Below are 23,520 nucleotides of genomic sequence, written 5' to 3'. Positions count from 1 at the left end.
GGTCAACAGGATGCTATGTTTGGGGCTGGCTATCACATTTGTCAAATACCTTCATTTTCCAAACTGTTCTAAATGTTATTACAAGGAATAAATAAGAAAATGCACTGCAGTGCCTTGTTCTCAGTCAAGCCTGCCCCCTTGCACGGGGATTTGGTGCAATTCTAGTGTGGCAGACACTCAGTTTAGCATCATGGACAGAGTCCCAGAAGTAGAGAAAGCATGGCTTTACTAGAAATCTGACAAATTACAACTCAGAAGAGGTGGCTACTTAACTGTGGAAGGTGGACCTACAAAGTGGCTGCTCTACAGACAGTCTCAGCTTCAAATATTCCAATGTATTGTTCATAATAAACCATCTTACTGTTCAACTAAACCCCAGTGTTTCCACACACAAAGTGGACTTCCCAATTTAACTCTTGGACCTGGAAATACCATAAACCTTGGTCAGACCAAGCGCTCCGATGTGGGTGAAGGCGGGAGGGACGACCATCCCGGAGTAGGGGAGGCAGATACTCGAGTGAGGATAGCTGATCCAGATGCTAACAGGGAGGAGGGGAATGCTGAGAATATGAAGGGAAAAGGACGAGATTTCCAACGAGACAATGAGGCTAAGGTTAAAGGATCCATTCCCTTTCAGGAATGGACCAGAGGCCGAGGGGAAGGGAGGGACACTGAATGGAAGTCACAGGGAGGGAGGGGCAGGATAACCGGGCGGAGTACCATTCCCCAGGACCAGCAACCAGGGGTTTTGAGCCAATCCCCCACAGCATTCAGGCTAATGGAGACTCATACCTAGATGATGTTACAGATGTCTGCACATGGCATTAACACCTGGAGAGATCGCAGGTAGCACCGGGCTTTCCGACTCCTTTCCACCCACTGTGATGTCTCCCTAGGGAAAATGCCCCCAAATATTTCCCTAGAACATGGTCCTGTTTGGAAGCAAACCCCTCACCAGGCCTCAGGAGCCCATTCCAGATCTGCCTCTACCCCTGGGCTCTCTCTCCAGCAGGTCCCTTCACCGGCATTCGGCCTGGAATGTTCTGGATTGTCACATGGCTCCTCCCTCATAGCGGTCAGGTTTCAGCCTCACTACAGCCCCTTGCTCCCTGCTGGTCACTGACGATACCCCATTTTACTATCACCAAACTACTTCTGTGTGAAAATACCTTGTTGACTTACTGGGTCCTTATTTATCATTGGTCTTCCCTCCACTAGACACAGTCAACAGGAGAACTCAGGGGGCCTGTTCATCAACATCACCTCCCTGAGCAATGGAACTATCACTTAGGATGTTTGTACTGATGGAGCAAATCTCTAGCCTACAGGGTGCCACCGGGGCTTGTAGAAGCCTCTGCTGCCCTTTATAGGATAGTGCTTAGCCTCTTAATCATGTCTGACTCTTCGTGATCCTGTGGACTATAGCTGGCCAGGCTCCTCTGTCCATGGGGATTCTCCAGGCAAGAATACTGGAGTGGGTTGCCATGCCCTTCTCCAGGGGATCTTCCTGACCCAGGGATCGAACCCAGATCTCCCACACTGTAGGTGTCTTTACTGTCTGAGCCACCAAGGAAGCGCTTAGAGGATCCCCTGGAATCCTCTGGAAATCCACTGGAAATCCCTACATGGACCTAGCGGGGTGCGGCTCAGGGCAAACCCAGAAATGACAGAGGTGAAGATTGAATGTTTCTCTGCACCGGCTTTGTGAACATGGCAGGACTACAAGCTGTAGCCAACACCCAGGAAGTCACAGCAGTTTTTTGGATTGTATGCATACATGGCTCCAAGGCTGGCGCCAGCACACTCGGTTCTGAAATGAACAAGCAACTTAATGAGTAATTAAAAAAAGACTGTAAGGGAAAACATGTACCCAAACCCTGCAAGCTCCAGGAAACTTCTTCCTTCTGATGGCAAAAGGATTTCCTGTGTTCAAATACTGGCTAAGTGGTTTGACAACAGCCAGCCAACTGGGCGGACAGGTGTTCAGACCCTTAAAGGACTTGGTCACAGATATGAAGTCATTCTGGACTATTTATGGAGTCTGTTGATCCCATCTCTGATAGAGCTTGCTTGATAATGTGAGCACTGAAAGCCTGCAAACAACCTCAGAAATATCTACAAAATGGACCCCACTTCCATACTGTTCTTTTCTTTGGAAACAGGGAGACATCAGGGACCCTGAAGCTGGAGAAGTGAAAAGTCTGCACGCAGTGTCATCCTGGCTCTCCAGTTGGGGACCGTCCACAGGCAGATGCTGTGCTGTGGCCAGGAGTATGCAGACCAAAACCCACAGATTTCAGCCCCAGCCCTAGCCAAACCAGGCCCAGGGACTTGCTTATTCCCAAGGACCTTTTCCTTCTTAATTCCATTTGGGGTCTGTCGAGGTGGAGCTGGCAGGGTCTGGAGACTGGAGCCTGGGGCAAGGAAAGGCAAGTGGATGGGAGGTGACCCACTGCTGGGGTAAAAGCTGCAGAGTTCCTGCCCCCACTCTAGTCCCAGCTTTGTGGGAAAAACATGACTTGTGAGGTCATGCAAGCAAAACCAAGTCAGCCAAAGATTCCAGGATGGAAAGTGAACACTTCACCCGGGACACGTCTCAGCTTTGCTTCCCTTATGTGAATGAGAACTCATCTGGTGGTCCCCTCAATCTTTCCTTATTGTCCCTGAAACAGAGTCAGTTCCTCTAAAAAAAGAGACTAGAGAACAAGGGCAGAGGGGCTGACAAAGTCCTGAGGGACAGTGCTGCTGACATGGGACAGTGGAAGGGAATCCGTCCCCTCTTGGTGTCAGGGAAGCACACGGGGCCATGATGTGCTGGTTTTAGGAATGGAGGATAGAAAGAGCCTTAGGATCCATTTAGTTCCCCACCACATCCCAGAATACTCCATAATCAGGGCACATATAATACAGAGTTCAGAGAAGGGCCTCAGTTTCCAAAAGGAGACATCCTTGTGGTTCTCACTTGGAGATGACCTCCCAGGTAACCCATCTCAGCATTCTCTATAACTGGCTCTAAAACAAGAGTTTTCAAGGATGCCCTGGACCTGCCCTGTACATCTAGACCAGAGAGAAGAGCTGTCTGACAATCCAGGACAGTTTCTTCTTCCAACTGTGAGACAAGTTGTACAACCCTCCAAGGAGGGCGGGGGCCTCTGCATGGCTTTGCTCCACTGGTTTATAGAGTCCCACAGAGATTAAGGACGCAAATTCTACAAATCTGGCTGGTTCTGATTCCCACTCTGCTATTCCTACATGTGTGGTCTGGGGCAAATTTCTCCACCTCCCTTTCTGGGCTCTGTTTTCTCATCTGTAAAATGAACAAAAACAACATCCACACCGTGGGTTTGATAGAAGGATTAAAAACAAGTTACATATAATTTTGTATTAACTTAGTTGAGATCCCAATGTGTATTAGCTATTAATACATAAGCTGCTTTTAATTAAAAATGAAAAATAGTAAAATAAAAAAGCGAGCAGAAGAAAGTTGTATATTGTTAAAAAAAAAAAAAAACGGGGGAAAAAAAGCAAAGATGCCATGGGGATTCTGGGACATATGTTTTTAGAAGCTGCACATTGCAGGGGCCACAGGTAGAGCAAGATGGGGGAGAAATAAGGTTTACTGTACGCTGACCATGTGAAATCCAAGGCTCTGATGTTATCTGACAGCTGAGCCAGTCAGTGCTTGAGTCTCCCAGCCTCTGGCTACCACACTGAGTAACCTGTTCTAACATTCCACACCCCAATGGCAGCCATAGCTTGATCTTGGAAGAAGAATCACAAACAAATAAAGCCCATGAGGCTGTTTTCTTTCTCATTTCCTAGGGAATGGCACTCACATATACCCACTTCAGGGAAGGATGAGCTCTCCTTGTTGCCATGGAGACAGCATCCCCTTGGTTGAGTCAAGGGAGTGAGAGCCCCAGGCCCACCGCTGTTCCATCCTACCCTCCTTGTCAAAGCCAGGCCTTCAGAACATGAGCTCCCCTGTTGCCCCAGATGGTCCATGCACTATCTGAAAAGGTTAATGACGACTGTTTCTTGCTTTTAGAGATTCAGGTTCAGGAGGGAATAAATTCTAACCTCACATAAATAAATGGAGATGGGTCAGAATAAACAAGAATAGACTAGAAAAGTAATTTTATTATATTAAAAAAAGCCCCCAAACCAAAAGAGCAAAATTTACCTTGGTCACCTACCCTGCCTCTCTGAGTCCCTATTGCCTGATGAATCTAAAGGGTTGTATGGCTTGTCAGGAACTCAGAGATTCTGGACATCCCCATGACACTGCAGCCTAGTATGAGCAGATAAAACAACCCGGCTTCATCTGGACCGAGGGTGGGCAGGGGGAAGGGGTGAGGGAGGGAGATGATGGAGAATGCAATGGGTCAAGCCACACCGGGTTACATGCCATGGATTTCAGCGGTTTTGTTCTGGCTTCACCATATGCAAAATCACCACTTCTGGAGGTCTGTGCAGCTCCTAGGTGCCAGCTGTAAATTCACAGGGGCTGGCTGGCACAAGGTGGGCAGTGCTGTCCAGGACTCAGACACATCCCTGTGTTTGGGAGCCTAGAAGGAGCTAATGAGGGTTTTCCCCACAAGTGACACCAACAGGAGCGGGAGCTCCACGTGCAAGAGCTGGGAGGCTGCTCACTGAGGCTGAGCACGTGTTCCAAGACAGAAGCCTCCGGGCCAAGTGGCTGGTGAGTAACAGCCAGCCAACCACACTTTCAACGAAAAACCACCTCCCAATGTGTCTCAGTGACCCTACCAAGTTTCTGGATCTGACACTCCGTGGGAGACTTCAGAATGTGTTTGATAACAAGCTGACTGTTCTCTGAAAATTCACTCTCCAAATTTCTCATGACTGAATTGTTCTCATTTGTAGAGTCAGGACTCATGCACATCACTCAGGACAAAAATCCCAGACTCTTCCCTGACTGATCTCATTTGATGCCCCCCACCATTTTTAATTTACCAGCAAATCCTCTTGATGTCACCTCCAAAAATATTCTAAACAGAACAACCACATCTTATTATATTTTTGCCCAGAATTCAGCTCTCGCCTCATCGCTGGTTTCTCCACCACCATCTTGTCACCATCAGGTTCCCTTCTCCAAGGAGTCGTCAGAGCAAACTTTGCCAGAGGATAAATCAGATGTTACTCTACAGCTTAGAGCCCTCCCATAGCTTCCCACAGCACCCAGTCCCCACCACGATCCGTCCCCGCCATGCTCTCTCCCATCTACACCCCTCCCCCTTCCACACTAGGCTCCCAGTTGGCCTTTTCTCTGACCCTCAACAATGCCATGCTTGTTCCTATCTGAACACCCAACTACTGCTTTCCTGGGATTCCTTTCCCAGGTCTCCATACAGTGCTGCCTTTGTAATCTGGGGTTCTTTTTGACACTTTCTCAGACCACTTCCCTAGAGCTGCTCCTCCTCCTCCCCTACAGGTCCCCCATCCCATTGCTCACGGCATTTCCTTCCAGGTCTCGTCTTTGTACTACAGTTTGACCATTTATTGGCTTCCATGCTCCTTGCCTGTGTCCCTCTGCTAGTCTGTGAGCTCTAGCGGTGCCAGGACCTTTCCCACCCTGTTCGTCTTTGTGTGTCTTGTGAATGCACATAAAAGGCAGTGAGTGGAGACCCTCAGAACACCAATCATTTTGTTTCAAGACTGTGTCTCAAGTTCTGTCCAGAGTCCCCACTGTCTCAATCCAGCTTGTCATTGGGGCACCTGGTGGCAGGTGGTGACATATGTCCACTCATCGTCTAATGCCCCAGGCACTGGTCAGATAGTTCCTGGGCACGTTTGTGTCAGGCTATGGGGCCTTGTGATCTCTATCTCTGATCCATACATCAACCCTCCCTTTCTCTGTGTCAAGGGTCACTTAGTAAATGCATCAAAGATTGACTGAGTGCCAACCACATGTGGGCAGTCCTCTGGGTGCTAGAGACAGAGTGGGAACCAGAGGGAAGGAGGCTGGGCTCTCAGGGACTCACAGCCTAGCACCATGATGGTTTCCCAGTGGAAAAGAGCTCCCCTCATTTCTGCAGCATCTCACGCACCCCATCACCTTCGGGATGAGGGGGGCTGGCCACCGCACACGCCTCTTCCTGCTGCCCTTGGCTCTGTTCTTTCCTTGCTCTAGCCTGTGGGATTAGCCCACCCAACTTTTACAGCATCCCAAAGGCAACACCTGTCTATCTGCTTGGCTGGCGTGTTTCCTCTGCTCAGAGAGGAACTCAAATGTCTGAAACAGTGCCTGCAACCAGAGTCTTAAAAAAAAATTTTTTTTTAAGTTTTATTTGGTGCCATTTTCTTTATGGAGTGAGATTTAGTACTGTTTTCTCACTCCATTAAACTATCAACGCTTGCAGAGGGACCTTCCCTGGAAATGCTTTATAAATCAATATCTCTTTTTCCCACACTCTCTATAATCCTTACTTTGTTTTACTTTTCTACAGCATTGGCCACCCCTGGACACACATGCTCTCTCCTTGTTCACTGTCAGACAATCTTGAACCCTCTCTTTCCTTCAGTCCGTCCATCCATCTATCCATCTATCTCCTGATCTTTCATTTCTGTTGGATAATCAATACTCCAACAGATAATGGCCTGCTCTGACTCTATCCTTTCCTCACTGGTGTCTCTCTAGTGCCTACAACACTGCCTGGTACATAGCAGATACTCAGAAATATTTGCTGAATCAATGAATGGACTTACTGCTCAAAGATGGAATACAGTAAACATTTCCCCCAGAACCCGATCCATGGACTACTACCACCAGAGGTTTGAATTCACAGATGACGATATGAAGAAACAAACACCTCGAGTTTACGTTTTTTTGTGCAAAGACAGGCTTGTGATTCTAGATCTCCTCAGGCTATGCGGGCTGGCTATGGCTCCCACCACAAACACTTTAACCCATTTGCTCAAACCAGAAGCATGAAGTCTGATCAGTTCGGTCACAGCCCCTGCAGTGCTCTGTGCGTGTGGGGTGACAGGAGGGCAGGTGGGGTGCTCGGGGGACACGTGGCTGCGGGAGTAGACACAACAGCCTTCCTGGCACTCTGCACACACGGTCACCACTTGCTCACGTTCTGGACTTCTTCACAACTGTGTGTGGGTTCTGCTTATGGACTAAGGGCTTGTGTGCTGGCAAGTGGGTCTCGGTGCCCAGACTGAGGGGGCCTGGGGCCACTTGGCAGTTTCAGGGGGCTCAGGAGTGGATGTGAGGGACTCAAGATGCCAGATCCCCCAGAAGGGTGGAAGTTCAGCTGATGCTACATATGCTAATTTAGGGTGAGGAGGAATTCCCATCTTTCCCTTTTCACTGGATCACACCCTCTGCTTTCTTGTGAGGCAGGTTTTGTGGGAATGCAAAGGCACTGAGCTGTGAATGGGAGCACAGCTGTGGTGTGGAGGGAGCTTAATGCACCAGGCCTCTGAGCTGGGCTTGAGGGGGAGCCTCCCATTGCTGGGCTTTCAGGATCCCTGAAGCCCTAAACTCCTCACAACTTAACGGCTCTGTGACTGACAGGTTACTTGGTCTCTCAGAGCCTCGGTTTCCTCTTCTGTAAAAACACTGTCCTCTTCAGAGGTTTCTTGTGAGGATCAGAGGGGTTTCAAGCATGAAAGTAGTGCCAGGCACAGGCTGACAGCTAAGGATGCTTGTTTAAAGAGACACGATAAAGCAGGCATCTGCCAGCCAGAGGGTTTCTGTCCCTATTGCATTCACCCATCAACCCAGGTTCAGCTGCTTGTGGGGCAGGGGGCCTGGCTGGACAATAGGCAGCAGAGGGGCCGTGGAATCCATCTGGGCGTGATCCTGACCAGAAAGACATGTGTGTCTAAAGATGGACCTTCTACTTGGGGTGGCTCTGGGATGGCTGTAAGGTTCTGGGCTCCTTGCACATTGAAAGGGAAGTGACCTTGCCTTTTTCTCCCACAGGATGAAAGAGTTCTCCAAGGATCTCTCCTATAAACTCAAATGCATCCAACACAATGCCACAGTCACTTTAAAGCATTTCTAACGGCCCTAGTCTTTACTCATCTGAAGATAAAATAAACAGGACATAATGTCTCAGAAGGATGGTCAAGCATCATGGTACACAGACAGCTGAACTTTAGAGTAAGAGGGTGAAAACCCCACTTAAAATGGAAAATCTTAAAAAAAGGGGATACATATGAACTTATTTACAAAACTGAAGTAGAGCCATGGATACAGAAAACAAACCAAGGGATAAGGGGTGGGGGAGGGATAAATGGGAGATTGGAACATACATATATATATATATATACACACACACTATATATAAAATAGATAACTAATAATAAACTGCCGTATAGCACAGAGAGCTCTACTCAATATTCTGTACTGGCCAAGATGGGAAAAAGAATCTAAAAAAAGAGTGGATATATGTATGTGTATAACTGATTCACTTTGCTGTATACCTGAAACTAATATAACATTGTAAATCAACTATACTCCAATAATTCTTTTTTAAATGGACAAAGATTTGAACAGACTCTTGCCAAACAAGATATATGTTTGGCAGGGAAGAAGCACATGAAAAGATGCTCGACATCATGACTTATCAGGGAAACGCAAGTTAAAACTATAGTGAGGTGCCACGCGTGCTCACTAGAATGGCTAAAAGCAAAACAAAACAACAATCTGAAAGTACCAAGTGCTGGAGAAGATGCAGAGCGGCTGGAATACACAGCTTGCTGGTGGGAATACAAAAGGGTTTCAGCCACTTTGAAAGTCTGTTGGTGGTTTCTTATAAACATACTCACCATATGACCCAGCAATCCCACTCCTGCCTTATTTACCCCAAAGAAATGAAATCAGTGTCCACACAAGGACCTGTAATGGATCTAAACACGTTTGTCTGTGTCACACTAGCCCTAGGGTACTGCATAGGCTTTGTTCTGTAGGCATTTATCTGCTTTCTATGATAACCAGGGACCAATGGCTATGTACGTGGAGTGGAACGGATCATAGTCTTATCTCTGGGGAGACGGAGGAAAGCGTGGTTGGTTTCTGAGTCATCTAAACCAACTGGGTAATTCTAGTTCCTGTGCCACAGTGATGGGTTCAGGGATGGTCAGGTGACCTGAGTCCAATCAAATTTTTGTTTGATGATGCCATGAGGATGAAGGGTGGGGAGATATTTTTCTTCTTCCTAGTCAGTGTGAAATGTGTATATGAAGCCTGAAACTGCTACAGCCCCCAAGAAAAATAGTTATGTGGAAGGGAACAAAAGAGATTAGTGATAAGAGAATCACAGAAAACGTGGCTGGAGGCTTGATCAAACCATGCCTGAAGTCCAGTTTTCTTCTGTATTTTTCAGACATTAATACATTCCCATCCTCTAAGAGACCAAGTTAGAGCTGGGGCTTTTTGTTTCCTGAAACCAAAAACCTCTTACCTAATCTAGATGTGGGTTCTGATCTCCAGGGATCATTTCAAGGAAGTAGAACAATCCAGGAACACGTGCTATGAGCCAAAGCTAAAGTGAGAATAGAGAGCTGGGATGAGGATGCAGAGGCCATTGAGGTGGAGCAGCAGAGAGCTGTGTGGGTGACCTTAAAGGAGTCCGGGCCAGGAACAACAGGGTCTATCAGGGGAAGATCAGGTGTGGGGCTCTGTTGGGACCCGGGCTTGTAGGGGAACAGAGGGGACAACCAAGGAAAAGATACCAGGGAACATAAGGGAGACAGCCTTGAGCAGACAGATAGTCACAGGACAGGAGCATCCAGAGGGGACCATTTATGCTGCCAGGACCAACTGCCCAAGGTGGGCTGCCTCTTGCCCAAGGTCAAGCTTGGTCCAAGGACTGAGCAGAGCTGAGCCTGCAGATGGGGCTCAAGCAGGTACAGATGCTCCTCGTCCCCTGCTCTGGACGAGGGCAGGGGATCTGCTTTCAACAAGATCTTCCTAAGGCAGGTGGCCTGACGATGACCCTGGGAGAAACTCTCTTCTACTCGAATGTGGTAGAATATCCAGGGAACACACCAGCTGGACCTGACCCAGGCCTTGGTCTACTCCTGCACCACAAATTCTCCATTACAGCATCCTGCCTCCTGGGCAGGGCCGCTGCCTGCACTTGGCTCCTCCTGGTTTTTCCATGGATTATTCCTTCTATTCCTTGAGCTTCCCCCACCGCCGGCTACCCCAACTCAAGCAGGGGATGGCAGGCCTACAGTTCCTAATTTTAGGTTTGGCAACTAGTGGTGTGAGATCTTCAGCCTTGCCTGTCCTCAGTTCCCAGCCTCTTGGGGAGACTGGATGCTTCTCTGAATGGGAATTTGATAGGTGGTGTGTGGCTGGGTTTTGTCTGGGGAACAGTAAGCCAAAAACCAAGGTGCACAGGTAACTGAGGTGACCTGTAGACCTCTCACTGTATTTATCAGCCTGAATCCCCTGTCTGTTTGGGGGAATTGTAAACCCAGCAGTGGACGATGTCCTTTGATTATGAGATCAGCTTCTAGCTGAGCACTGGCTGGGCTGAGTGCTTCCATCACCCAGCTTGGGTCGCCACCATGGTGCTGACATGTCCATTTCTTGCTTTCCTTTGTTCCATTTCCTGTGTGCCTGAGTGCTAAGTCACTTTAGTTGTGTCCGACTCTTTGCCACGCTATGGACCGTAGCAGGCCAGGCTCCTCTGTCTATGGGATTCTCCAGGCAAAAATACTGGAGTGGGTTGCCACGCCTTCCTCCAGGGGATCTTCCTGACCCAGAGATTGAAACGGCATCTCTTTCATCTCCTGCATTGGCAGGTGGGTTCTTACCACTAGCACCACCTGGGAAGCCCCTGTTTCATCTCCTACACTCAACATTTCTAAGGAACACCCATGAGCTAAGGGATAATTATAAGAACTCAATAATAACATCTGGAATTTTTAAGTCGTAAGTTCCCCATGTGAAATGAGAGTGGATTTGACAGTCCGCAGATGTGACTCAAATCCAGGCTTAACTACTTCACGGTTGCCCCCTGCCTCCAGCTACTCAGTCCTCTGTCTGTGAATGAGGACGACGCTATCTTAAAAGTCAGGAGGTGCATTTCTACAAATACTTATACAGTATCTAGTGTGATGCCTGCACTTTGGTGCAGGTAAGTAAGTCCCCTACATATGAACAAGTTCCATTCTGAGAGTGCTCTACTAAGTCACTTTTGTTCATAAGTCCAGCAAAGTTAGCCTGGGTACCCAACAAGTAACGACTGTTACGACTTAGTGCTTCTTGGCAGTACCAGTGACATCACCCCTGCTTTGACACTTGCTTCTGGACATCCTGAGCTTGAAATAAAGATACAGTACTACTGTGCTCTGTACAGTACTGTCCAGTAAAGTACAACCATGTGTTGAGGGTGCACTCACATGACAGCGTACACCAGACACGTGAACCAACTTATGTGATTGCACATGTGAAGGCACATTCACATCTTTAAAAGCTCACAACTTGTAGGCTTATATGTAAGGGACTTACTGTAAATAGCAACTTAAAAAATATATATGTGTATACATATATATATATATATATATATATAACATCTATCTGGTTTTTCTTATTCTTTCCATTTCTCTGCTGAAATTACCCACCCTCATTTATTCTTCCCACCTTTCCTTATTTAAGAGAGATGGTTTAAATGATTTTCTTCTAATTCTTGTATCTGGATCATCTGTGGTTTACTTCTGCGGTCTTTCCTTGGTTATGAGTTCTGTTCCTACCTCTTCACAGGTCCTGTAACTTACTGCTGCATCCTGGAAATTATGTACAGAAGGGTGAGAGCTGAGGAATAATCCTGGTTCTTTTCCCTCTGGAAATCTCCAGTTCTTCTCTCGCCTGTTGGCACAGGGAGGAGGTGATTATTCAGAGGTCAGCCTGGCTTCATCCGACCGGGGCTGAGTGGCGGCCCACTTTGGCTCAGTGCGACACCATCCAGCTTCCCAAGGAAGGACCAGTCTCCCAGTTCTTATCAGGATCTGATCTGGCATTCCAAATTCCCAGTTCCCTTTGCATCCGTCCATTTCGGGTCTCAGGAGAGTGTGGGAGATGGGGCAGAGGGAATGATTTCCTTCTATTTATTGACTTGCCTTCATTTCCACCTTTCTCAGCAAATCTGGGGTGAGGAGATCAAATCATTATTGTCCCGGATGGTCTTTCAGATGCCAGTGGATGATGCTAGGCTCACTTGTCTCTATCCAGTGAACTTCTGGATCCTGCTGCTCCCCCGCATCCAGACCACCAGGGCTTACAGCTCACGTGGGATGGGCTCCTCTCTCTGGAAATTTGTCCATCAAGCCCTTCTGATCTCCACTGTCCCTTGACATCCCAGTATATGATTTTTACATTATCCAGATTTCTCCTTGCACTTCTAGGGAGCTCAGGCCTTCTGCATCCCAAGTGGAAGCAAAGACTGCCTAGAATGGCAGCTGTTATTTTGAACACAAAGGACATTCCCTGCAAGCAGGCTGTCCTGGCCCTGAGCTCCGAGGAGGCAGTCTGGCACTGAGGCTGGTGTCTCCTCCCTGTGAGCTGGAGGTGAGACCTACAGGATGGCTTATGTTCGAAGGCTGTTTTGAGTGTGTAGCCATGCTTTATGGACCCCACTCATATCTCCCCACCTTTTACCATTTCAGGTCCTTCCAACAGCCAGCCTCCTAAGTCTACTTGCTAAGAGGTTTTCTCTGGGCCCCAAAGTCCACCCTGCCTGTGCTCAGTAAATTGGAACGTCACAGAATTAATGTCCCTCAAAGGCAATCCTTAAGCAATGACGAGGAAGGCTGGTGGATAAATCCCCTGCTCTTGCCCATTGGGTGCGAAAACCTGGAGGCTGTGTGCTATGCTATCTTCCCGGCCCCCTGAAGCAGCGATCCCAGCCACCCACACCAGGGACTTGCTGGGGACACACAGCCCTTGGCTGCTTTCACTTCCCTATTTCACTCCCCTACTGCCTGGCTGGCCTGTCCTGGGATCACCTTTTATTTCATTATTTTTTTAGGTTTTTTTTTTTAATGTGAATCATTTTTAAAGTTTTCATTGAATTTGTTACAATATTGTTTCTGTTTTCTGTTTTGGCTTTTTGGCCACACAGCATGTGGGATTCTAGCTCCTTGACCAGGGATCAAACCCTCAGCTCCTGCACTGGAGCACTTAACCACTGAACTGCCAGGGAAGTCTCTGAGATCAACTTTTAGATAAACTACTTGAATTTTAAATTGCTGTTTAGATTCCTCTGGGGAAACCCAATCTCAGGCAGGCAGGTCTTGATTCAGAGATCCCACCTCTGGGTGCTGTCTGGGGCTGGCATAGGCAAAGTGTTCACATAAGGAAGGCAAACCCAGCCACTAGGAGATGGACCTCACCAGAGGACATCAGGTACATTTCTAGGATGCTGGGAGAGGAATCAGGGGCTCCTCTGCCAGCCTGTAATAACCGGAATATGAGAATTCTGCATCTGGGATGCAGTTAGACTGTTTACTGTCTGTCTATGCTTATGTCTTGAAAGCTTAACATAACTGAATGGGAGATTTAAATTCATAAGTATGTTGTTTTGCAAAACTGGCAGCAGTTCTTTTAATACAATACGTAAGATACATTACTGTGTTGTCTCCAGATCTCAGTGTTCTGTCTTTGTTATTATGTTTTGCTCTTACATAAAGAAAATCTTTAGGACCACAGTCCTGTACATGTCTTGTGAGGATTCCAAGAACCTTTTCATACTTTCCAAGAAGCAATTTCTTTCTCGTCCCATAAAACTCCCCAAAGCACCTTAGGCGAACTCCAAGGCGCTGGGTATGTTCGCAAATTGCCAATGTAGCAGACATTCAATTACATCGAATTCATCAAAACCCTAATTGAGACAGGAACTCAAGCCTTATGGCCGAATCACTTTAATTTCAGATGGGGAGCAGACTCGGTCACTAATAGCCTTTCACGCCAGGACACCGTTAGAGAAGCCCACGGGTGCTCACTGGTAATTCTCCCCGCAAATACAAGTGCGGAGCAACGTAAATGACACTGCCAAGTGAGCCCCATGACTGGACTGATGAATCAGCTCAATTCCCAAAGTCTGTCCTGTGCTGCCACATGCCTCTGTCCCAGCTCCACTGCCTAGGAGGGCTTCTCGGAAGATAAGGCAGCATCTGTGTCTCACCGAAGTTGGTTTTCCTCCCAGCGATCAGAAGGCACAGGGACCAGGACCAGTCCTCTGAGGTCTTTCTACTAACACCTCCTCAACTTTTTTTTTTTTTTTTTGGCTGTGTCAGGTTTTAGCTGTAGCACATGGGATCAGCAGTATGTCGTGCAGGATCCTTTGGTGTGGTGCACGGACTCTCGAGTTGTGACACACTGGCATAGTTGCTCTACAGCGTGTGGGATCTTAGCTTCCCAACTAGGGATTGAACCCTCATCCCCTGCATCGGAAGGCAGATTCTTAACCACTGGGCTGGCAGGGAATTCCCAACACCTCATCTTGCTTCTCATTTTCTCCCCAGCCTTCCCATTCCTCCCCACTGGCATCCCATGGTTGTTCAACTTTTTTTTTTTTTAACTTTTTTTAATTGGAGGATAATTGCTTTACAAAGTTGTGGTGGTTTCTGCCATACATCAGCATGAATCAGCCATAAGTATATATATATATCCGTCCCTCTTGAGCCTGTCTCCCACTCCCACCTCATCCCATCCCTCTAGGTTGTCAAAGACTACTGCCTTCAGTTCCCTGTGTCATACAGCAACTTCCCATTAGCTATCTATTTTACATATGGTCATGTGTATATTTAGGCTCAGCTGGTAAAGAATCCACCTGCAACGCAGGAGACCCCAGTTTGATTCCTGGGTTGGGAAGATCTCCTGGAGAAGGGCATGGCAACCCACTCCAGTATTTTTGCCTGGAGAACCCCCACGAATAGAGGAGCCTGGTGAGCTACAGTCCATGGGGTAGCGAAGAGTTGGACATGACTGAGTGATTAAGCACACAGCACATGTTTCAGTGCTACTCTCTCAATTCGCCCCACCCTCTCCTTCCTCTGTTGGATCCATAAGTCTGTTCTCTATGTTGAGTCTCTATTGCTACCCTGCAAGTGGGTTCATCAGCACCATTTTCCTAGATTCCATATGTAAGCGTTAATATACGATATTTGTTTTTCTCTTTCTGACTTACTTCACTCTGTATAACAGGCTCTAGGTTCATCCACCTCACTAGAACTGACTCAGATTCATTCCTTTTTATGGCTGAGTAATAGTCCATCATACATATGTACCGCATCTTTCTCCATTCACCTGTCAATGGACATCTAGGTTGCTTCCATGTCCTGGCTATTATAAATAGTGCTGCAATGAACATTGGGGTAGATGTGTCTTTTAGAATTGTGGTTTTCTCAGGGTATAAGGCGAGAAGTGGTATTGCTGGATCATATGGTAGCTTTACTTCTAGTTTTAAAAGAAATCTCCATGGGCTTCCCTACTGTTTCAGCAGTAAATAATCCACCTGCAATGCAGCAGATATGGGCTGGATCTCTGGGTTGAGAAGATTCCCTTGGAGAAGGGAACGGCAACTCCAGGATTCCACTCCAGTATTCTTGCCTGGGAAATCCCATGGATAGAGGAGCCTGGTAAGCTATAGTCCATGGGGTCACAAATGAGTTGGACATGACTTAGCAACTAAACAACAACATATTGTTCTCCATGGTGGCTGTATCAACTTACGTTCCCACCAACTGTGCAAGAGGGTTCCCTTCTCTCCACACCCTCTCCAGCACTGTTTGTAGATTTTTGATGATGGCCATTCTGTTCCACTGTACTGTTAATAAGTTCTGGCAATAGGCAGGTCAAATTATTGCGGTGACCGAGGGTGGAATCTGGAGACAGTGACCCCCGGGAACCTTTTTCTTCTCAGAGCTGACAATGCTGTCTGACTGTACTAGTGTGTGCCGTGTGGACCACGCGCTGCCGAACAAGCTCCGTTTCATCCTTACAGTGATGCTAAGAGGTAGGTGTCCTGTATCCACTCTACAGATGAGAACACTGAAGGTTACAGAGGTGACATAACTTCTCCAAGGCTCCATGGCCAGCAAATGGCAGAGCCAGGATCCAAATCCAGGCGTATCTGATCCCCGGGCTCATGTTCTTTCCAAAACATCATTTTTTTTCTCTCTCTGCAAAGACTTCTGGGATTCTACAAAGGTCTGAAAAAGAGAGCTGGGTAGCCTTGGACCTCTCCAAGTGGGCACAGGACAAGGAGAGTCAGGAGGGAGGTCAGCCCCAGAATCACCATCCGGCTCCTCTAACACCACTGTGGTTGGTGCTTCTCCCCCGATCATGTGAGAGGAGTTTGGCAAGGCCCTTCCAGGGGATGAAGTGACTGATCCCAGCACTTGCTCAAGTTCAGGAAGCAATTTGTCTTTTCTGCAGGTGTTCTAACCAAGCCAGTGATTAACCGCGTTGCTAATAAATTATGAAACAAGTGCATTCAGCCCACCTCCTATGTAATTAGTTGTGTGGCATTTCCTCGGCACTTTTCAGCCATGTGTTTCATTTCTTTACATTATTTCTCCCCCTTTGGGCCTGACTTTGCATCAAGCTTCAGGAACAAATGACTAACGAACTAGTGACAACACTAACACCGGCCGGGCTAATACTCCTACTGCTACTGCTGACGGTGACGACGCTAATTAAGAGAGTGCTGACAGCCACGGGCTCTGCGGAATGTGACTGTTCATCTCTGGGAGGCAATGGGAGGGCGGCCAGCATAGGTGGGGGCCAGGGAAGTACAAACGGCCCCAAAGGCAAAGATGGACACTCACTTTTGGGGGGTACTAACTACATTTACGGAGAAGGCAATGGCACCCCACTCCAGTACTCTTGCCTGGAAAATCCCATGGATGGAGGAGCCTAGTAGGCTGCAATCCATGGTGTCGCTAAGAGTCGGACACGACTGAGCGACTTCACTTTCACTTTTCACTTTCATGCATTGGAGAAGGAAATGGCAACCTACTCCAGTGTTCTTGCCTGGAGAATCCCAGGGACGGGGAGCCTGGTGGGCTGCCGTCTATGGGGTCACACAGAGTCGGACACGACTGAAGTGACTTAGCAGCAGCAGCAACTACATTTACAAGAGATCTAAAAAATGCCATGTCACGAGTCCATAAAATCTAAGACGAGACAACGGACTGAAAGGATGAAGAAAGAAAACATTCAGTCTAGCCAGTCAGGTGTAACTTGATCACCACATATGGACCCAGCTGTCTGGCAGCCCCTTCTGGGGGTAAGCATCCAGCTGTGGGCTCTGGAGCTGACCCCTGATGGGATCAAGGTGTCCCTCTGCCTGTACCCCAGAAGCAACAAACCAACCAGGCGACCCAGACAAACCACTTGGGATGAAGATGATGGGAATGCAAAGCAGGCAGTAAGGGGGGCAGTGGTGCCAGGGAGCAGCTGGCATGAGAGTCGGTGGTGCTGGGTGCCCCCAGCCAGGGTCTGGGAAAGGATGTGGGAGATGGTTTGCAGGAACTTCCTTAGCCCTGCAAACCAACCAGCCGTTTCCAGCAGAACCTGCATCCTTCCTCCATAGCAAGGGGGCTGGAGGGGTCCCCGGGTTCCTCAGTACTGCAAGTGGGAGACCCTCACGGGCTACTGGCAGTCGCTTTTCCTAGAAGATATGGAGTCCTGGCTGTTTGGGCAGAGAGCTCAGGACTGTGTTTCTGAATAATCTTTCTATGAAAGAAACTGGGGCATCAGAGCCAGCCAGGAGGGCCGTTGGCTGCAAACCCCCAGCTGCCACTGCCAGGCTGCGGATGCCCAGCAGCCTCACATGATGATGACATCAAGTGTCTTCTCCAGATTTTCCAAGACAGACACCAGTTGCACACGGGCCCCACGACACCTTCTGGCAGTGGAATAGTCTCTACAGGTAAAACACAGGCATGCAAAGCCTCTCATGACCCCCAAAGTGAGCTCAAGTGGATCCAGAAGTCAAATGCTTGATCCTTATAGAAAAAGAGAGAATGCTCCCCAAACTGTGACAAGTGAAGAAAAACAATATGTCATCTCCTCTCCCTCCACCCCATTAACTCCATTTCCACTCCTAAGGTTGGTTTACATCATTTCAGTTCAGATCAGGAACACAGCAAAATGAGGGTAACACCCTCAGATCTGCAGGCTGGTTACCTATTCACGTGGCTCTTGAACTCCACAATCCATCAGCCCAGAGATCAAATCACGCTGCTTGGGTTTCCAGTCCTGGCTGGGCCAGTTTCTCAGATCATGAGACCCCATGTCACCTGACCCAAGACCACTGGCCCTTGGGTGCACTCAAGGGAGACAGGCCGCTGCCTTACCTCCACAAGGGCCCCACCATGCCACGTTTTGGTGAGTCTCACCTGCCCCGCGAAGAGCCCACAGACGCCGATGATGCACAGAATGTTAAACACAGCAGAGCCCACGATGGTCCCCACGCCCACGTCGCCCTTGGTGATGAAGACTCCTGAAACACAGACCGAGGTTAGCCGGCTGCTGTGGTGGGCTGTATCCAAAGTGGGTGCGGGGCGGTGGGGGGAGATTTTTATTTATTTATTCATTTTCTATCGGAGCATAGTTGCTTTACAATGCTGTGTTGGTTTCTGCTGTACTACAAAGTGAGTCAGCCATATGTGTACATATATCCCTTCCCTCTTGAGTCTCCCTCCCTGCCCCCATCCCAGCCCTCTAGTTCATCACAGAGTATCAAACTAAGCTCCCTCGGCTATACAGCAGCTTCCCACTAGCTATCTGTTTTACACGCCCTCAAATATGTATACGTGTCAATGCTACTGTCTCAGTTCATCCCACCCTCCCCTCCTCCCACCACCCCATGGACACACCTCTGTTCTTGACATCTGCATCTCTATTCCTGCCCTGCAATTATCTTCAGCAGTGCTGTTTTTCTAGATTCCATGTATATGGGGGGGAGTTTTTTAAGTGTTAGTTAGACTGTTCTCAGGATCTACAGGAAACAGCCGAGGCTTGGAGAGAACTTTCCAATCTCTATTGGAGCCTCTGTCCACGGACCATTGGAACAGGGTCTGGGACCCATTCATGCAAAGCAAAAACACCACTTTAATAAGATGAAAACAACCACTCCAGCGGGGGCGGGGAGGCTAGTGCTCTGCCCCTCGGGGTCTCAGTGCTCCTGTTTCCAGAGCCCTCGTTCTTCAGGGAGGACAGAGCTGAGATGTTCCTCAGGGTGGCACCTACCTATGACCGACGTGAACAGTTCCGGGGCTGAACTGCCCGCTGCCATGAATGTGGCTCCCGCCACATCCTCACTGAGGTGCAGGCGCTGCAGGGGAGCAAAAGCATAGTGAATCGGGTTTCTCCTGGAACAGCAGTGACTGTGACTCCCCAGGTCCCACCTCAGTCCCTCCTCAGCTTCCCCTTCTCCCCAGCTGGGCCACACCTCCTCCTCTGGGCAGTATCAGGGAGGGGCTACATGTTCCCTCCAAGTAAAGGTTCTGACAAGATCTAGGGATCCCAAGCCAGATGCCCCGGGGGCTGTAGAGATAATGGGGGAGGGGAGTGGTCTTGTGAGGCAGGGTGGGCCTTCACCTCTTTTTTAAAAGCTCAGTTCCCTCTATGTTGCCAAATATTCCTATTTATAGAGATGCCCAAATCCACATTTTTATGTAAAAGATTTTGACTTTTTTCATTATCTTGCTGATGTTCTCAAGCTAAATTAGGCTCATGGTAACCAGTTTTTGAGCCCTGAGTCTGGGAGTTTGGGGCTGGGGAGGATCACCCATCCTCAACGCAGCCTTGAAGCCTGGGGTAGAGGGAATGGGGGGCAGTGAGAATAGAAAGAGATGGTGAGCCCCGCCAAGATGATCCACACAATGAGCTCTCCAGGTTACCTTGCTTGCTGACCCAAAAGGTGATTTGCAAGAAGGCACGTCAACTGAGGCTGGGTGGTGTGGGGAGCCTTTCTGCATTCACTCCTGGCCCAGAAAGGAAGCTGCCGGCTGTCAGTAAATAGGCGGCTCCCTTGGGCATCCCAGCTTAAGGGACCCTGGTCCCTCTTCCAGCAGCATCACAGTTGCACTTCCCCGCTCAGCCATTGAGGGGCAGCACGGCCTCGGTGAAGGCCCCTGGCTCCACTGACCGTCTGAAGTTGCCGCGGAGCCCTGCTGAAAATTTTGACCTGGAAACCTGGGTTCCCTGAATCTTGACTGAACAGTAAATGTTCCAGGTGGTTGTGAGAAGACCCTAAGATGGAGATGCGGCTGTGTGAAGGTGAAAGGTGTGGCCGTGAGGGTGGCCAGGCATCCCATCTCCCTGGGCAGGTACCCCAGCAGTGCTCAGGGTCCATGGCTGGTTTGCCCAGGCTCGCCAGAAGCTGTGAGCCTCACTCTGCAGTGTCTGCTCCAGCTCGGGCTCCCGCTGGGGCATTAGCTGTGGAGTCCACCCCGGGGCTCATGCATGTCCTGTTCCTCTCTCTGTTTCATTCATCACATTGCTTCTTCCTCCTGGACCTCCCCTCCTCTTTCACCCCTCATTCATGTCAGCTTTGGCCACATCTCACTGGGTCCTGGCTGGTTGGGGGAGCACTTCCTGCCTTGGGACCCTTTCCATCTATTAGAACAGTCATCAAAAGCTTTCTAGCTTCCTCCTGAGAAACTCCTATGTCTGGGCCGGGCATCCCCAGGGCTCCCCACACGCTGAGTCTTGTCCCTGGGTCTCCCAGCTTAGTTCTCCTGCCGGACTCTTGGCTTACATATGTCCTTGTAAGACACTGCCACTGAGACCGCTGCTCACATCCTGCCCCTGCACAAGCCCTTCCCTGATCTCAAGGTGAGTTAATTCTGTTCCCCTCTGTTCTTCTGTTCCCCTCTTCTCTGCATCTCCAGCTCCAGCACTTCACCTGTCCCCGGGTCTCACTCTGGAGCTGCTCTGAGCCCCAGGCCCCTTGACAGCCAGGATCACACCACATTTCACCTTGATTCCTCCCCAGGGGGTGTGCTCACAGGTGCCATGTGTGTCCCCAGTGGAGGAGAACACATTCTGACAATTGCATGTACATTTCCAGCACCAGGTCTTAACTTGGCTATTAAACAATGTGTGATTAGAGAGTGGTTGGCTTTGTTTGAGGACTAAACTGCTCCTGGTGGGTTTTAGAGACGACAGATGACCCTGATCACTGGCACTTGGTGCCTCCCCCTCTTCTCCACCAGGTGACCCTGTTCTCAGGTTAAATTGCTTTGGACAAAAGGCCTCCACACTGGCCAGCCATCTATCTCAGAAACCAGCTCTCTCACTTCCCTTCTCCCACCTCCACTGTACAGAGGAACCCACTCGGGGTCTCTCTAGGGTTGCTGTGGGATGATTCTCTTTCAAGTACACAAAACTAACTGACTTCAGGAGGTGGAAGAAACTGCTTAAGCTAGTAGTTCTCCAGTGTGGCTTCCAGACCAGCACATCACCTGGGAACTTGTTGGAAATGTAACTTCTGTTCCCCACTGTCCCGCAAGACCCAGTGACTCAGACACGGCGGGAGGGACAGTCCAGGCTGAGGGCAACGTAAAGGGACAGGAGTTCCGGACAGACAGGAGGTGCACCTGGGAGAGACACTTTCTGAAAACGGGATTCTGAATTAAAAATAAAACAGAAAGCTTCCAGATAAAGGAGACCACATTTCAAATCAGAAAAAGAGATGAAAGAAGCAAGAGAATTGAAAGAGCTCTGGATATGCTAAATATTTTCAGATAAAAGGGATGTAATTGGCCCTGGCGTCCCCTGGGCTGACTTCGAAGAGACCCTTTCCTGGTCTCTGCAGCCAGTTCTTTCATTGTCTTGCTCTTGGGGGCCCTGCTTGCAGTATTTCTGCACACGCACAGAGAGGAAGGGTGGTGGAGGTGAGGCTGAAGACTTCTCACTCCTCGCGGACCCCACAAATCATGAGGGAGGATTATGGCGGCAGAATGAAAGAGAGGGGAGGAAGGTGGAGGAAGGAGGAAGAAAGAGTGAGACTTAAAAGAAAAAGAAAGTGGGAACAGAACACAAACCGCATTTCGAGTTACGCCAAAGGGTGCAGGGAGAGCTGGCCGGAAGGGTTAAAGCCCAGCTATGGATGGGCATGGGCTCCTCTGGTAGCTCAGTTGATAAAGAATTCGCCTTCAATACAGGAGATCCCAGTTCGATCCCTGGGTCGGGGAGATCCCCTGGAAAAGGGATAGGCTACCCACTCTGGTGTTTATGGGCTTCCCTCGTGGCTCAAATGGTAAGGAATCTGTCTGCAATGCGGGATATCTGGGTTTGATCCCTGGGTTGGGAAGATCCTCTGGAAAAGAGAAAGGCTACCCACTCCAGTATTCTTGCCTGGATAATCCCCATGGACAGAGGAGCCTAGTGGGCAACAATCATGGGGTCTCAAAGAGTTGGACACTACTGAGCGACTAACCACTACCCAACACAGCATGGATGAGCACAATGAAACTCTAAGTAGACCAGTGAGTTTCTGGGCTACCATTGCCCACAGCTCTGAAGCATGCTGGTGCCTGGCCTTCCCACCCAGCAGCATGCAGGGCTCCTCAGGATCTCAGTGGAGGAGGCTGGAACAGTTCCAGTGCTCAAACATGTACCTCACAGATCTTTTCCAAGGAGGGGACGAAGAAGTCATCACACACAATGGCCAGCGCGTAGAACATGTACATGGCCTGGAAGAGAGGAGAGAAGGGGTTAAAGTCAGAGTCAGGGCAGAGCCCCTGGGGTGAGGGTCAGGCCACCCTCTGCTTCAAGAACATCCTGTCTTCATTAATTCAGCAGCTTATACTGTACACCAAGTCTTTGCAATGCCTGTCACCTATCAGATGCTCACCTTGTCCACCTCCTAGATCCCCAAGTGTGCCATGGATGCTGCTCCCGGGCACTTGCTGTTCCCACTGCCCGGAACACGTTCCCTCCAGATCACCTTGCCTCAGCCCTCCATGTACTTAGGACCTCTGGGTTAATGTCAGTCTAAGCAAAAGGCCCTCCCATCCCCCGTATTCTGCTTTGTTTTTCTTGATCTGTTTTATATACAACAGGCTAAAAGCCTCAATGCCTCTTACAAGTCCATAAACTCTCTCTCCAAGACCATGTTCCAAAATTATGTATTGATCTTCCTCGAGTAAGAAGCTTCGTCTAATGCACAGCAGTGCCAACACTTGGATTAGGATGAGAAATGAGCAGATTTGCCAAGCTCTCTGTGCTCTCAAGGGTGAAGCCTACTGAAAACCAAGTTAGTTTCATGCCCAAGGCAGCGTGAGGTAGGACACCCACCCACAGATGCTCTGTGACAAGGCTCCTCTGGACACCTAGGGGCCTGCCAGGCCACGGGCTTCTTTCCAGCTCAGAGCACCTCCTGGCATCTGAGGGCAGCCTGCCACTTTACTTACAAGAAACTCTCTTCCAGCTCTTTGCTATGTTACCCACTAGAAGTCAGGTTTCCACTGGGAAAACAGAACAAGATATCGATGGGGTGCTGTGTGTGTCGGGGG

The 23,520-nt window shown here is 49.0% G+C and overlaps 1 protein-coding gene across 1 annotated transcript in view; it reads right to left on the bottom strand.

The window, feature by feature from the left end:
* Window positions 1–23,520, bottom strand: part of SLC24A3 (solute carrier family 24 member 3) — a 428,326-nt gene that overhangs the window by 79,467 nt on the left and 325,339 nt on the right. The window contains exons 4-6 of the mRNA XM_061435536.1: window positions 22,624–22,698; window positions 19,247–19,331; window positions 18,394–18,497 (exon numbers count right to left, since the gene is read on the bottom strand). Coding sequence (XP_061291520.1) covers window positions 18,394–18,497; window positions 19,247–19,331; window positions 22,624–22,698 — 264 coding nt within the window. The remainder of the gene's footprint in view (window positions 1–18,393; window positions 18,498–19,246; window positions 19,332–22,623; window positions 22,699–23,520) is intronic.

The sequence above is a fragment of the Bos javanicus genome, chromosome 13 (genome assembly GCF_032452875.1).
Source record: "Bos javanicus breed banteng chromosome 13, ARS-OSU_banteng_1.0, whole genome shotgun sequence".
In the NCBI taxonomy this organism is placed as follows: Eukaryota; Metazoa; Chordata; class Mammalia; order Artiodactyla; family Bovidae; genus Bos; species Bos javanicus.
This window is presented reverse-complemented; position numbering and strand designations above follow the sequence as displayed.